This window comes from Pithys albifrons, chromosome 10 (assembly GCF_047495875.1).
Source record: "Pithys albifrons albifrons isolate INPA30051 chromosome 10, PitAlb_v1, whole genome shotgun sequence".
NCBI lineage: Eukaryota > Metazoa > Chordata > Aves > Passeriformes > Thamnophilidae > Pithys > Pithys albifrons.
In genome coordinates this window covers 24,136,333-24,152,808 of record NC_092467.1, presented here as the reverse complement: position 1 = coordinate 24,152,808, position 16,476 = coordinate 24,136,333, and the positions used below count along the sequence as shown (strand labels likewise).

Sequence of the window (16,476 nt, the reverse complement as noted above, 5' to 3'; positions counted from 1 at the left end):
GAAAGGGGCAGGACAGAATTAGGGCAGAAAAGGGGGCTGTGGGACAGGGCCAGTATTGGCACCAAGTAACCTTAAAGCACTACATCACAACTTTATACATGGACATCTAGGCATCGTCTATATGCAAATAATTAATATCCATAATAAACATTTAAGTTAAAAAAACTAGTATTTATATTCCACTAAAAAGAAATTCATCATTCATAAGTGATTGTAGAAAATTCACTCAAATATTAATAGTCTGAATTAGAAACAAGATTGTAGTTGGTTATTTCTGGTGTAGAGGTGAAACAGGACCCAGATTTTCTTTGTCACTTGTGAGAGCCCCCGTCACATAACAGTCAGTAGCTACCCAAGCTAAAGCCCCCTCTTTGTAGAAAAAGTAACAGTAATTGTTAGTGGTTTGAGGAACCTCCCAGTCACAGACTAGCAGGATGTGAAAGGCAAATGAAAGACTAGGGCAAAGGAAGAGCATTCTGTTATGCTTTCAAGAGGTGCTTTCTACTCAGTAATAAGCTGAAATAAGTAGGTTTTTGTCCCCTTTAATTTTGAAAAACCTAACATGGAGCTTAAAATGACACTTTTACAATTCTAATTTGGTTGTTTAGCTTGTGATTTCTTTTTAAACCTACTATCTGCTTTTTCCCCCCACTGACTCACTCGCCTGGTTATATAAAATTACCGGTGCTTTTGTCAGTCCTGTGCTCTGTTGGAGAACTAGCTCAGCAGCATTTGTATACTCAAATAAAGCAAGTAAGACTTACTTTGTTCTGTGAAGTGTTCCTTACACCAAGGAAATAAAAGGAGAAATCTCAGCCCCACTGAAGTGAACAGAAACAAATCACACCTCAGATTTAGTAGTGTTAAGATTTGACCTCAGCTGTTTTTTTCCAGACTCAGGAGTGCCAGACTGAGTCCATCTGGAGTGTCTCCCTTGGCATTCAGCTTGACTTGTGACAGGATACATTTAACCAGGACTTGTGAAGATGAACTCTCAGTTCTGAAGTCTAAAATAATGAAAGTCAAGGTTATACAATTAACTGATCACGAATAATGTGCCCTTTTTGCAACTTTAAAAGTAATTCTGTGAAGGAGCATCACTACATTATATAACAACCTATGCTCCTAAATACATTTCTTGTTAGAGTTAACAAGAAAAACACTTCCAACCTCTGAGCAGGCTGGCTCATGCTGAGACATGAGGAACAAACAGATTAATTTCATTAGCGCACATTGCCACCTCTAATAAAGCTGTAACAGGCCAAATGCTCTAATTTACACTCCTGAAACTCAGGCTCCCTCCAGTCACACTGTTACACTTTCAGGATGCCAAGAAGGGAATTGGATCTGACAATTGTCACTGGTTGGAAGCACAAACAATTTTTCCCATAACCACATTGGCTATTCAGATTTACCAAGAATATAAAACCCTGAAAGCTTCCTGCAGTCATTAAACAGATCTGACTCACAAAAGAGGAATTGCTCTGTTGAGTTAGGAGATGTCAGTTGACATAGTTACTCAACTGATTGCCAGAAGCTGGGAAGTTAGCAACTAGCCTTATTTGTAAAATATTTTTTCCCTTATTTTCTGCTAATGGCTTGTACCAGAAAAAACTTGCTCAGGTAGTTGGCTCTTGAGACCAAATAGAGCAGTGCTTGTGGGTTTGGAATAGATGAACACTTTTACTGGCATCACTGGCCAGTATCAATTAGATCATCAGATTATAATAATTGATTGTTGTGGTGCCTGAATTGCTGTCTGTGGTGATACCTTAACCTCATGCATGCTTTAACTGCAGCTCTTGAAAAGATGAATAAAAGTTACAGAGTAGTGGTTAAAATTAAATGGCAATAGGAGTCTTAAAAGTACAAGAATATCACTGAGTGCTTGAAAAGAAGTTCAGATTTAACAAATAAAGATAAATTACCCATTCAAGTATAAGAAGGGGTAAGAAACTTCCTTTAACAAATTTGCCAGTATAGGACATCACACAAAATAACAAGCAGAAAATACTTTAAGAATAAAGAATCGATATTCACTTCTCAGGAGACAAAGATGTATAGCTGAGATCACTAAAAACTCCTTAGCCTGAGCCTGCTTACATGTATTGCTAACCAGAGCCAAGTCTGGGAAATCACAAACATATGACAATTTTCCTTCCTGCTGCTAGAAACTCTGCCTAATCTCCCAGCAAGTGGTCCCATTTGGCTCATACTCCAAGCCTGAAAGCGATCCCAGTTTCCTATAGCTTAACGTAATTTCTATGCCAATTCAGTGAGCAGGGGCATTACAAGAACACTCCTGGCATGCCTGAACCCACCAGTGCCCAGGTATTTTACTCAAACTGAGCAGTGATGCACAGGGCATGGGCTGCTGCTGTGCTTTCCCCCAGGCTGAGCAGCCCATCCACTCATCACAGAGTTGAAAGTGAATGTCCATAATATATAGTGGACTTTATTGTGTGAATACAGAGACCCAAGTGCAGAGCAGCAGGAATGAATCCCTCACATTACAAAGCAGCAAGGAACTCCATGAATTTCAGCCAACATTAGATCAAGCCACGTGGGGTAAAGGCATGGGTAATAAGCTGTTAGATTTACCTCAGTTTCTCCCATAGTTACTTTATGCCTTTTTAGGCTTGTCTTAATTAAATTCGTTCTTTAAACTTGTCCTAATTAAATTAATTCTGGAACATAAAAATCACTGAGCTTCCACTGATCTGGAAAAGGCTCTTTTTAGGCCAGCAAGAGGTTCCTTGGGGCATTTACTAGAACTAGGATAGAAATCAGTGCTTATAGCTTATAGAGATTGTTTTATTGTCATGCTCAGTGATTTTGCTCAATGAGAATCATATCACACTTCTGTTGTGCCCATGTTTGTATTTTCAAGAATAAAGATTAGTAAATAATTGCCCCAGAGTATTATCTAACAAACCAGTGTTCTACTTAAAACACAAAAACAACAGATGCTGCTTTCCTTATGCATCTAAATAATTGCAAGATCCAGAGTGGTGCTGCTCTTTACAGTGCTCAGAGAGATGATCTGTGAAAGCAAGTGCAACTATTTGTCATCACTGTCTACCGTATACCATGATTCATGTTTAGATGCAAATTCTCTTTGCAGAAAGCAAATCTCCCAATGAAATCCCATCAGGAACCATTATAAGCAGTACAATTAACAGTTTCTTGCAGTGCTGAGGCAGGTAGAGCAACCAAAGTGAGCAGCCGCAGGTTATGAAGGGACCTTGTGAAGAAAGAGCAAAGACCTGGGAATCAGGAGACCTGGACTGTCTTCCAGAGGATATGGTAAAATTACTGTGTAACAAGGCAATTCATCATCCCTATAGTCAAAATTAAGCCAGTCAGGCTGAAATAAGAAGCATTTAATGTCTCAAATTCAGTGAAACCCAAATCAGTGATTAAGAGGCCCATGAAGCTGTTCTAGAAATTACTCTCATAGTTAATAATCCAGGGAATCATTGAAAAATCAGGCAGGGGGGTAGTGGCATTTGGAATATAGAAGAGCTGTTGTTTTTCTAATTCTAACAGACATTTGTACTTTCCTCCTTATCGTGTCAATGTTTGCAAGCAATAAAAGGGCATTATGTGCTGGTCATTGCATGTGCTCTTGAGATAAATCTGTGTTAGCATTCCAAAGGGTCAAGGAACTCTTCCAGGGCAAACAAATTCTGGAGCACTGATGCCAGATCGTGTGTGTATATAAAGTGGAAAATGGGAAAAGAAATTTACTGTGTTCCTGTTCCAGGGAGAAATATTGCCCAGGAAGACTATAGAAGAGGTGAGAAACTACTGAGAAATTGAAGAGAAAGTTTTCTCCTGTATATGTTGTGTTCTTTCTCTCTAAAAGGTGTAGGTACAGAGAGGAATGGCAGTCCTTATTCAGGAAAAGTTATTCCAAAAAGTTAACAGGAATATTTAACTAAAGAATGAAGGGTTAAATTAATAAAATATATAAAGAATTTTGCATTGATCTATGTAACAGGTTCTAGATTTATCTGTATAGCTGGTTAATATATAGTCGGTGTTTAGAGAAATTTTAGTCACAAAGACAAAACATTTTTATCTTGCATTTTTTACCAAACTCTACGAAAGAGGCAGAAAATAATGGATTAGATTCTTAATTATAAACTATCACAGCTTCAACAAAAGCACGTAATCAATGTAATTTATCCAGCTCAGGTGCTGACCACTACTGGCTCACTTGCAACTGTATTTAATGTGTAACTGACAAGTGTGCAAAACAACTGCAAATTTTAGAAGAAATATTGTTCTTGTTTGTATTGATTTTAGAACTAAATGTTTTTCTTCAAATCTAGTGAAGCAGAGAGATGTCTCTTGGAATGGTTCAAAGTTCATTCATGTCAGTGTAAGAAATTTAAATTATTTTCTTAAACACTGAAAATTATAACAGGTTTTCATGAACGCCTGAACTATTGATGGTTTTTATCACTTGCCACCAAACATGTACCAGAAGTGTAAGTGTTCAGTTATAAGCAAAGAGAAAGGAAGAATGTGTGTTTAATATTTCTGTCTGCATCTTTGTTGAGGACATTTTACTTGATTATATATGATTTTTTTAAAAAGCAGTCTTTCCTTTTAATGTTAAGGCTTCTCCTAGAAATAAAGGATATAAACAAAGACTTCTCTCCATACAGGAAAAAGAACTGAACAATGCTGAGGTTTGCTGTCACCCTCTTTGCTGTCATAACTTCATGCACCAGTCAAAAATATGGATGTCTGGAAGGAGACACGCAAAAAGTGAAGCCAAGTCCTGAGCCAAATATGCACGAGTGCACTCTGTACTCTAAATGTAAGAAAGGGTTAATTTTTGCCAAATAGAGCCAAGAAATACAACATTGTACACACTAATTGCTTTGGCAGTTCCCCTAATTTCTCAAAAATATATAAGATGCGGTATGTGTTGTATTTGAAAGGCTTGCCTCATTGGCATTTTGCTGCATGCAAACCAAGAGTAAGATTCTGGGTGTTAACAAAGTCAACTGCAAAATTCCATTGACTTAATTTATTTTCATTTAAAAATCTGATGCAGTTTGTCTTTCTTGTAACTCTACCTGCTTAAAAATGTTTATAGCAAAGATGAATTTGTTTTATTGTGATTAAGTGTAAAAATTAATTTTAGCAGACATGAAATGTGAAAGGCTGAAAACAAAATTCTATTGGGAGCAAAGTATATTACTTATTACATTTCTTTAACTCTTTTTTTTAATATATTTGATAGTTTTCAAAGATAGTATCCCCTGGGATATAACGTCTGGCAGAACACTGGTAAAATTCTTGGGGCTCTCTGAGGACATCTTGACAAAGCACTGTTGATAACAGTCACTTAGCACACTGCTATTTCCAAAGCAAAAAATGTTAGTGCTTGAGTACATCTCCTAGTTAGTACTATGATTTTATAATGTTATATAATGTTCCAAAATGAATTCATCTTACATTTTGGGTCTTCCAAATACAGTATTAAAAAAAAATTTTAAAATTCTTATTTCAAGGTCTTTGTTTTATTCCCAACAGCTTCCTGTTGCTATGCAGACTTCACAGAGCAATTGGCTCATTCCCCAGTAATTAAAGTAAGCAACAGCTACTGGAACAGATGTGGGCAGCTCAGTAAATCGTAAGTGAGCTTTGATGTTGTCTGTGTCCTGGTTGCACAGATCTGTGCTGGGGCAGCCACACACCTGCTGATGGACACGGGGCTGCCCTAGAGATTCTGTCACCAGCCTGGTTCCCATCATCCTGTCTCTATACCTGACCTAAGTCTGATTCCTTTTCTGCTGTCACTAAAGCCCATGAATCCCAACGTATATACTCCTTATGCCATTTTAACATGAGAAGGTTATGGTTTTTTGAATTTGCTTTCAGTGTAGAACCAAATCTAGCAATGCAAAGCAGTCATAATGCCAGTAGGTAACAACCACACCGCACTTCTGTAGCTCTCCTACGCAACCATCACCCACCAGTGAGTGTGATCCCCAGTGAACAGAGACCAGCCTTCTCCCTTTGTTTAGAAAGCACATCAACCAGATTATTAAATCTCATTTAAAAAAAAACCCACAGGAGTCCAGAGATGAAGTTTCTGAATATTTAGAATAAAAATTCTTGTAGTCCTATGGGGTTTGTAACCATGCAGAATGTCTCCATAATTAAGAATTTTTAGTACCCCATTAGATGTTGAAGCTGTGAAACATGGCAAGTTATAGAAATAAAAGGATGAAAGCACAAAACAATTAAGTAAAACCAGATGTGCAAAAGTAACAGCTCTTGCTTGCCACTCCCAGGAGAGCAGCACAATGTGTGATTTTAAGTAACTTCAGCTGGGGTATGGGAAAATCTAAAGACTAGTGGAACCATAAGACTGCAACATAGACAACGTTTTGTACCATAGTTTTAAACTACAGTTTATTATTGCCTGGAATCGTTCTTGCCAGGAAAACTCAAGGCCTCAAAAGTTTACGGAAAGCTTACACAAATAGGGCTGAAATATGCATGGAAATATTTGTGCACTCTGTAGCTGGCTGTGGTAATTGCACGGTCAGAATCCGTACACAATGCCAAAGGAATGGGTTTGGAACTTAAACACTTAACAGGGCCAAAGGATGCTTTTCTGTGTTTTTCTCCAAATCTGTAAGATTGCATCCACATCAAAGCAGGCCTTGAAAACTGAGGCTATAGCCTTGATGCTCTGAAACTGGCTTATTTGTGACTTTTCTTGTCCACCACAGCTGTGAAGATTTCACAAAGAAAATTGAGTGCTTTTACCGGTGTTCTCCACATGCTGCTCGCTGGATCCATCCCAATGACACTGCTGCTATTCAGGGTGTTCCATTGTGCCAAAGCTTTTGTGATGACTGGTAGGTTCATCTTTTTAATCAAACTATTTTTATTTAGTTTTAATATGCCCATGATTCAATGGTGTTGCACCACTTTTTCTCTTGTTCTGCTTCTTAATTTCTTGTCTCTCTCAACTTTTTTCTCTGCTAAGCTACTACCCCTAAAATAATAATGACACAAGCTGTGAGTGCAGGGTGGAGACACTAAACTGAGTTTAATGACTGTGGGGCAGCACTGCTCTCCTCTCAGTGAGGATGAAGTGCAGTGGCATCCTGGCAGAGGAGTGCCCACCATGCTGACAGGCACTAACAGCAGCGAGAGCCTGCCCATCCTTTGAAAAGTCCATGTCTGTGAGTTAGCACTTATGCCATTAGCATTTTCATCTAAATACTTGATCATGGTATGCTCTAAATGCACTACAGAAAATGCACTACAGAATCAGGAAAGAAGCTGCTTCCGATGGGATTTCAATTAATTCATGTAACAAATAGTCTTCTTTCCTTAATTTTTCATCCTTGACCTTTTCCATTCCATCATTACACTCTCTAAAATCTCTTCTAAGAGTCTGAATATCGGAGAAAATTGCAGCAAAGTAATGCTGAAATTATTAATAGCAATAGGCAGCATAATAGCATTTATTTTTTTTCCCAAAATACAGCATCAGGGAATCACATTATTTTTTGAGTGCAAGGCATATGGTGGGATGACCCATCTGTCTTAGTCGTGGGGTAGGAGCATCATATCCACATAGGGAAATGAGATCTTCGCAGTGATACATATCCATCAGATATCCCTCCCTCACTGTTTTGAGATGCTGGATCTTAAATAACATCACCCTGTGACATACAAACCTCAGTCGGCAACATATAAGTGTTGTGCCTGGTCACTACAGTAACTTGTCTGGATGGGCAAATTGTTGTGAGCATTGTACAAACAGCACAGGGTCTGTTCACACTATAGGATTATAACTGCTACCTTCCCATGAAAAGTAATGACCTGTGGATGTCTGATTCCCTCAGACTGCTCTGACAATCATGGAAAAGTGTTATGATACTTCCAAAAATATTATAAGAGCTTTTCTTAAAAGTCCAGAAAACACAGAGCACAGGGTAGTGCACGGTAGGGTTCTCTTGTGCTGCTCTCTGCTGTGCTTTCCTTAGTGCTTACACAACTTAATATTATTGACACGTGGGTCTATTTCCATTCTCATATTCCCTCCAAGGGCAAAGCCATCTATGCAGAGCAGAATTTTGGTAGGACTTGTTTTTAAATATGTCTCTGTTGCTTTGTGCCAGCGAAGGAAATGAAGCGTAGCTTGCATTTGTAATGGAAGGCAGTGAGAAGAGCTTATGTATTTCTTAACTTCCCTAGAGTTTTTTCTAGTGATGAATTTATTTCTGTGTCAGAAAACTCTTTGTGCCTCAGGAACAGAATTGTCATGTGCAGTCTTCTTTCCTGAGGTTTTGGTAATCTTCTAAACTGAATCCAGATTATTGACCTCCTTGAAGATAAAGATGAGACTTTGAATTTCCCTCAGTGCTCAGAATCTTAAAGTTGAGAACCAAATAGTACCAAACTTTGCATTTGAATATTAAAGCACTGGATCTGCCAGTGAGCTTTAAAGCACATCTAACAACAAAGTTAGAAAATACCAATATCTAAAATAAATGTATCCCAAAATAAGTACCATGAAAAGTCATCACCAAACTGCCATATCGAGTGAAAGTGTAAAGATGAAAGAAAATGTGCACTGTAAGTTTAGTTTGCATCCATGACCTGGTTTAAGGCAGCTTTAATATATATGAGATTTATACCAAAGTGTATATTGTGGGTCAATATTACATTGCAAAATCCTCAGTGTCCCTTGGGCATTGCCAGAACCTGCAGGTAAACAGGACTTTTAACTTTCATGCTGCAAAGTAGGGTGGGGTGATTGAGAGCTGCTCCACAGGAAAAACTGACCCTTTTCCAGTGTAAGTCTCCTGGCAGAGAGCAGGCTCTGCTCTCAACAAATACTGAACAATGATCTATTGCCCCTGTTGGCGTCACAGATGCCTGGCCTGAATCACAAATGTAATGACGACCCATTACCCTGAACACTACTCTGTGTGCCTGCCTAATGCCAATGTCAAACCCATTCCCTCATCCTGCTTAAGGCCTGAGGCTAGAAAAAAGCCTGGACAGAATTCCCACTCTTTCTGGTGATTTAAAGTAACATTTTTTCATGTTCTATTCACTGTAGTCCCTTTAGCATGCTGTAACACTGCTGGTGACGTGACCTACTTTCTCTACATTCTGTGAGTGTGCCTGCTGCATACTCTGTGTCTTTGTGGCCAGAAATGTGCAGAGTATTTGAATGAGCAGTGACTTAATTTAAAAGAAATTCATCTGAGTAGCTTGGGGCCTTTCTTTTCTTCCTATTGTCTTAGGATTCCTTGCTCCCACTAGTCCTAAAACTATTGCTTTTGAAAGAGCCCAATGTGTAAGTCATTTACTCATTCACCTGTGAAAGGGCCTTGTGCCCCATAAAAGAGAAACAGCTAATTACAAAAAATACAGGGGAACAAAAAGCTTTAAAATAACAATATCTTGCCCATTGTGCATAAGGAACTAGTATGTTCAGGTAGTATTTATGTTTCTCATATGTTTTAATTATTTGAAGAAACAACTTACGGGTTTCTGGACAGCAGAAATCAAACTTTTCACAAGAAACAATTTTTCATGATCTTGGCTTCGTAATTACTTCCATTGGGATAAAGACAAATTTGTAACAATAGAGTTATGCCTTGCCACCTGCTTATAGAGCAAACCACAGAGTCAGGTAATAATCTTAATTAGGAAACATTTTATCTGACAATTCAATAAATAATGGTGAATAAAAATATAAACTCTTTAATAAGCACATTTTATTCAAGTTCCTGAGGAAACCAGATGCATAACATGAATGTTAATTTATCAAATTGTAGCAGAGCCCCTACCTCTGACAGCAGATTCATGGATGAACACATTTGAGAATACGTGTGTCCTGCTCCAGACCTGTTCAGACCCTGGTTACCCCCCATCTGTTCCTGCTCTTTCTCCCTTCAAAAGCCCAGAAAACCAATGTGAAGGTTCTGTAGATGTGCATTCTGACCTTTCTGCATTTGCAAATGAACTGCAATGTTCAGTTCTTTTAGTTCTGTGACCACATGACAACCCACATATTTCATTTATGCAGCCCTCATGATATCAAAATAGTTTTGGAAATATGACCCTGAAAATGAAAAATTACAAAGAGAAAATATATCCAAAGGCATTAATTGCAAAGACCATGCTGAATGTTTTGGAAGCTGTGCCTTAAGCTTTTGGCACTCTCAGTTATTGGTGTGAGGGGTCTGCCTAAAGCCAATGAGACTAAATTTAAGTAGATGTTAACTGATTTTCAGCAAGAAAGGTAAGAGCCAAAAAGTAGGTCATAAAAAAGAAGTGGAAGGAAGGAAGTTATGTAGGATAATGGTAAGTCATGAGATCTCTCATCACAGAGACTAACCAGTTTCATACTCTACTCATTCCAGGCCATTTATAGTTTTTCCTATATTACCATTGACAAGTATAAAATAACTTAAAATTGAAGATTTTAGACCTATACCCTACAAGACTTATCTTCCCTCCACCACTTCAAGTTTAACAGCTTTAAAACCGTCATTTTGAGACTGACAGCCTGTTAATTAATATGATTTTGTTGTTTGTGGATTTTCCTTATTTCAGGGCACAATTGTCATAGCAAACACCCTGCCCAGGAAACATCATTCTTCTCCCATATTAATTCATAAATACAAACTTTCCCTCAAGTGACAGTTCACCCTTGAACTGTTCATACCTGTGCTCTGTCACAATACTGAACACCATCACTCATGAAACTCCCTCCCACCATTTCCTACACTCAGTAACATCAGATAACCAAGCAGAAAACACACAGACTATCAGCCCTTTGCCTAAATCTGCGGGTATAAAATGTAGTGAGTGAACTGTTTCGTTTTCATGGGGATTTAGGTCTTCCTGACCAGCTGGGAGTTTATGTACATGTCAAGCAAAGATACTGCACACAATTTTTGAAGATCAGTTGCTGCTCACTAATCACACTGCATTACTACAGAGCCCCTGGACACTTTCTGAGCTTAATGTGAGTCCACAGAAAAAGAGAGCAATAACTGTATCTTCTTCACTGATCTCTGTGAAGGTATGAAGCCTGCAAAGATGACTCCATATGTGCTCATAACTGGCTGACGGACTGGGAATGGGATGAAAGTGGAGAAAATCACTGTAAGAATAAATGTATTCCATACAGTGAGGTAAGAAAACCTGGCCAACTGAAGCAGAAAATAGGACATTAGGAGTTCTTTCTTTTTCCTGAATATATGCCATGAATGAATTATTTTTACTTCAGTTCCAAGCCATACTTTACTCTAGACTTTTTAAATATAGAAATTTTCAAAGATTATATTTATGCACATCACTTACATATATATACATTTAGTTAATCACTATTTGTTCCACTTGTGAAACAAAAGTTTGGGCAGCATCGATATTTTAACCACAGTGGACTATAGAAAGTAAAAGATAATGAACTTTGTTTGTACAACAGAGACACTGAGATGCATTTCATAAAGTTCCTTACACACTGTAGGGCTCTACACACCTCTGTCTTTTTTAATTAGGATGTAAATTCCCAAACCACTGAGGAATTTTTAAGGTTTTCTTGCCTATTAGGCATCTTTGCCCTTTTCTCTATTCTACCTTGTTATGTTCAAGTCATTCTCCATCCTCCAAATCCCCATGTCCTGAATTTTTTCAATTGCCTCCCTTTTGTTCTCCATAGACCTGTTGTATCTCTGTTGTGTGTTACCGTTGTGTCTGCCAATCGTAGGCAGAGCTTTGCTCTTTATAACTGTGATGGTTAAAGAGCAGCACTAACAAGGTTTCTGAGAGCTCATCCAATCTTTCTGAGAACATTTAATGGTTGGAATAACTAATTTTATGAGCAAAAGTGTAGGAAATGAGAACTGACAAGACTTACAGGAGCAAGGTTGCCTGGCACCTGATCTACAGACCGTTCAAGAGTCAGGTAGGATTTTTTTAGTGACTTGAGTAAGTTTAGCTTCAGGGCAATATAATAAAGCCTCAAACTGCTACACTTACTTGAATATTTTTAACAGTTGAACTTTCCTGAGTCCGTGAAAAACTGTCCAAATTGTAGAAGTAAACAAAATTTAAGTGTAGTGCTTAGGGACTGGTAGTAAAGCTTGCAGATTAATTGCTTTGAGCTCAATTCAAATGCATGTACTTCCAAAAGTCAGTTCAGCAACTGATATAAGTGGAAGACACAGTCCAGTTAGTGCAGGATTACTGTCTGCCTTGCAAAAGTGCCACTAATCAGCAGGCTCAGGAAGGTGGCCAAAAACAAATGGGCTGTGGAAACTTACAGCTTAGTTTCCCAGATGTGCTAAATCATCAGTAGTTCCAGATGAAGTGAAAAACAAAATGATAATCTCCGTAAATAATCTCCAGTCTCTGTTTTAACTGTCCCTGGTTCAGAGATAGGAGCTTTTAACCTTGAGTTCCCTTGCACTTATTTTGTAAAGAAAATATACCATCTGCAGTGGAAAACATGCAGCAAATCCCCAGGTCTTATCTCTTGAAACCAGGCGCAGCTATTCCTAAACTAATGGGAACCACACCCTAAAATGTCCATGTTTATCACCAAAAATAGGCTTGCATGGTAAGTAAGAATAAAGATGAAGGTTTTTAGATTAATTAAAAAAACACATTTCCCATATGAAAATAACATGATATACAAACACTAGACTTGATTGGTTTGGACTCAAATCATGGAAAGGAATGATACTGTTACCTGAAGGGTGTCCAGCCTCAGAGGACTGTGGACAGATCCTTACTTTTTTTCTGCTCTCTCAGCTCCCAGGGAGGAGAAATCAGCAGCCCTACATGTGATACATGCAAGTAGATCTAGGGCTGTTTGAGGTACATTTTGTCATTGTTCTCCCAGCTGTCATTGTGCTCCCCAAGCCATGTTAATGCACAGACTAGAACATTTTTCAAGAAGCTAAAGAGTCAGAATTCTTTGCAATAGTTTAGGGACATGTTGGGTAAATGGGCTGTGTGCAGTTTGTTTGCTGCAGCATTTTGATCATGCTCTGATCTTGAATCAGAGTTAGGAGGAAAGTCAAAATAAAATTACCAATTTAGCAAGTAGAAGAGTAGAAATACATGTTACAGAACTTGTGGGACACGAGAATAGGATGTAGCCATCTCTTGCATACAGACCCAAGAAAACCTACACGATAGGCTTAAATACTCTCTGGAATGATTTGCTAAAAGCAGGTAGAAATCCAGGAACTGCACAGGAGCTGGAAGAAAATGTCCAGTGCTACATAAAACCACAGGAATAGTGGGAAAGAAAAAGCAAGGATCTGCTTGCCCTGAGAACACAAGCAGAGAACTAGATGGAGTAACTCCTCCTTTTCTGGCCCTGCATTGCTCCTGGTGCACAAGCCAATCTCCATATTCCTCCAGCAACTGCAGCATCCATGGCACGAGGCCTGGCTAGAGATAGTATGAACTAAAAAGCTATTTTACAGACTACAGAATCTTTGGGGCTGTTTGGAATGGACTCTGTATTATTCGTAAAGGACAGATTTTTAAGGCAAAAGTGATTATTTTGGTTCCTTCTCATCTGCCTTTCTCACAGTACAGGTCAACATAGTTTTCCATGTGGGGAGACAGGGAGATGTAAGAAGAACTAGTTGAAAATAACTGGAGTAGAAGAAGCTGCAGGATGAGAGATACCCAATTCCACTTTTGCATAGTAGACTTAATCTGTAATCATTAATTTTTTGCACACAGAGCAGCTTCTATGCATAAATTTTCCGACCACAAAGACAAGGCACCTGCTCTGGAATTCACAGTGTAAGATCTTTGTGTGACCTGGTTATGATTGAAAACCAGCACACCAACCAGGAATTACAACTCTGAGAAACACTATAGGATTAAAGAATCAGTGTCATGGGCAAGGACTACTTGTAATAGTACAGATAAAACACACCTTCCATCACAGCAGTGCTGGTTTCATGGTCAAGGTGAATCAGTCAGCAACAGAACCCAATGGTTCTGCTGCCTGACCCACAGTTTCAGTTATTAACACTCCTACTCCTGCCATCAGTCCCTTCCCAACTTCATTCTTAGGTTTGCTTTTGGGAGTACCTAAAGCTTGCATTTCAGAAATAGAAAAGATTGAACTTCAACCACAAACACATGGGAAAATGCAGGCAAGATAAAGTGTACCTGCTGCCTACTTTGTGTCTGGACATGAGAGCTCCTAAGCTAGTGCTGGTTAGGCAAACTCAAGCTGGGCAGGCAGAAGGTTATCACAATTGTTGTGTGCTTGACAAGTCCTATGACACAGGCCTTAAGAAAACGATGTAGCAGCAAAACAGGACAGAGACACTTGATGGGAGTACAAGAAGCTGCAATTCACAATGTCTTGAGCCAGAAAGGCTATTGCACCACTGGACACAGCACTTTGGAAGCTTGAAGGAAACTTGCTTTCTTCAAGCAGTTGCTAAGTTATGGCCCTTCTCTTTGTCTGTGAGGTCCTGCCTGGACATGAAGTACATTGCAGGAGGCACAATGAGATCCCTTGGAGCTGTGACTCCACTGGGCTGTCTCTGGCTTGTAGATAAAAAGATTCCCATATTCAAAGCATTGCCTGGCACTTTCAGCACTACTCAGATCCCAAGGCATGTCAGAGTGTCCTGACATGCTACAATTTGTACGGCCTCTCACACACAGATTTGGTCTGTCAGCCCCAGAGAGCTGCTGGGCTGTCAGCCCCAGGGTGGAAACAAAAGGCAGCTGTTGATCCCTGCACTTTGTGTAACCACTTGCTCTCACAACACACAAATCACTTTTGCCAGTCGTGGGACTGGATAACATTTTAAGATATCTCAGAAGAGATGGAGCATGGCACACAGCAAGTCAATGAAAGAATGCAGACAACTTTTTTAGTACTAAATTTCAAAGAGTGATAAATGCTTATCAATTTGTTACAATTGACTTTAACTCCGATCTTCTAAAATGTAAATGAGACATTTCTTATTTGACACACAGATGTACAGAAATGGGACTGACATGTGCCAGAATATGTGGGGGAAGTCATTTAAGGTGAGCAAATCCTCCTGCCTCTGCTTGCAAATGAACAAGAAGGACACGATTGCAATCAAGTATCTCCCCTCCGAGAGCTCAGAGGAAAGCTCCAGCAGCAGCAGCAGCAGCAGTGAAGAGCACGCCTGCCAAAAGAAACTCCTGAAGTTTGAGAAACTGAAGGAAGAGGAAGGTGAACAGACAAGATAAATGCTAGTGGATGTATGTCAGGACAAGAGAAATGGCTATGGAGGCTGGGCTGGGCTCGGGGCATCACGCCAGCCTGCTTTATCCCTTGCTCCCTAGAACACAATAAATCAATGGCTGGTTGTATTAATCTTTCTCTGATGTTTTTGCATCTGCATCACAAAGCTCCAGACAGGTTAGCACAAGTGTAATCCCATGACTTGAACTGAACAGCTACAAGCCTGAAGGTAACATCTAGGGGTTGACTTTCAAAGAGAAGCAGCACAGGCAGCCCCTGCTGACTTAAGGTAGAACAGTGAGAAGTAGAGACCTCAGGAAGGTCATGCCTGCCAGTAATGCACCAAATCTTCAACCCAAACTCGCTGTTAGCACAGGCACACAGCACTCCTGTCATGAGTTTTTATGTGCCTGGCTCTGCTTGGGTAAAGAAGAAATCTGCAGGCAGAAATAGGTCAGTGAGCCTGGCTACTGACCACTGAAAATGTATTTATTTTGTATCTCAGAAACATTCTCACGAAACAGGGGATTGTGGTGTACCAGATAAATCCCTGGATCCAAATATTGTCAGTATAGAGCATGCATGGTCTGTTGCACAGGACTTTTACCTTAAACCACAACAGTACAAAAGTCTCCAACAATATCAATTTGAAGCATAATTCTGAGTGCAATTAATCTCACTGAATGATTCCAAACAGAATGATCTCTGACAAACCAAAGTGTCAGGGAGGGCCCCAGTCAGATTTCTCCCATGAGTGATTCTGCTTCCCAGCATCACTCATGGGAGTCGAACTAAAACCAAAATCTGTACCAGTCCCAGAGGGACTCATCAGGTAAGAATGAACAAAATTCTGCTTTCAACTATGCATCCATACTTCCTCTGACATTGCTGAAGAGTGGACAGGTCTGTGCCATTCTGTACAGCCTTTCATAGTAACATGACCAGGGAATCTGTGAGAAGGGCTGAATTTGGGGCTCACATTATCAAATTGTGAAAACTGGCATCATCTTGGTGCTTTCAAAGGAACTTGGTGCCTTACAGCATTTAAAGATCTGGTCCACAGTTAAAACAATAACTTGGCACATCCTGTTAAACTGGGAGAATCTTAAAAATCCAGCACACTTTCTTCAGTGAGCTGTTTATTTATTGGAATGGTTTCACACAGCTGCAATGGTAATGCTAAACCCATTAGGTCATGCTCTGCT

At 39.4% G+C, this 16,476-nt stretch overlaps 1 protein-coding gene across 1 annotated transcript; it reads left to right on the top strand.

The window, feature by feature from the left end:
• The first annotated feature begins 3,734 nt into the window (after positions 1 to 3,734).
• On the top strand, positions 3,735 to 15,363 carry LOC139676361 (riboflavin-binding protein). Its single transcript, XM_071565248.1, has 6 exons — positions 3,735 to 3,799; positions 4,677 to 4,831; positions 5,554 to 5,653; positions 6,762 to 6,890; positions 11,090 to 11,201; positions 15,034 to 15,363. The coding sequence occupies exons 2-6, from the start codon at positions 4,693 to 4,695 to the stop codon at positions 15,274 to 15,276; spliced, it is 723 nt and encodes a 240-aa protein (XP_071421349.1). The 5' UTR covers positions 3,735 to 3,799; positions 4,677 to 4,692; the 3' UTR covers positions 15,277 to 15,363.
• Positions 15,364 to 16,476: the final 1,113 nt, after the last annotated feature.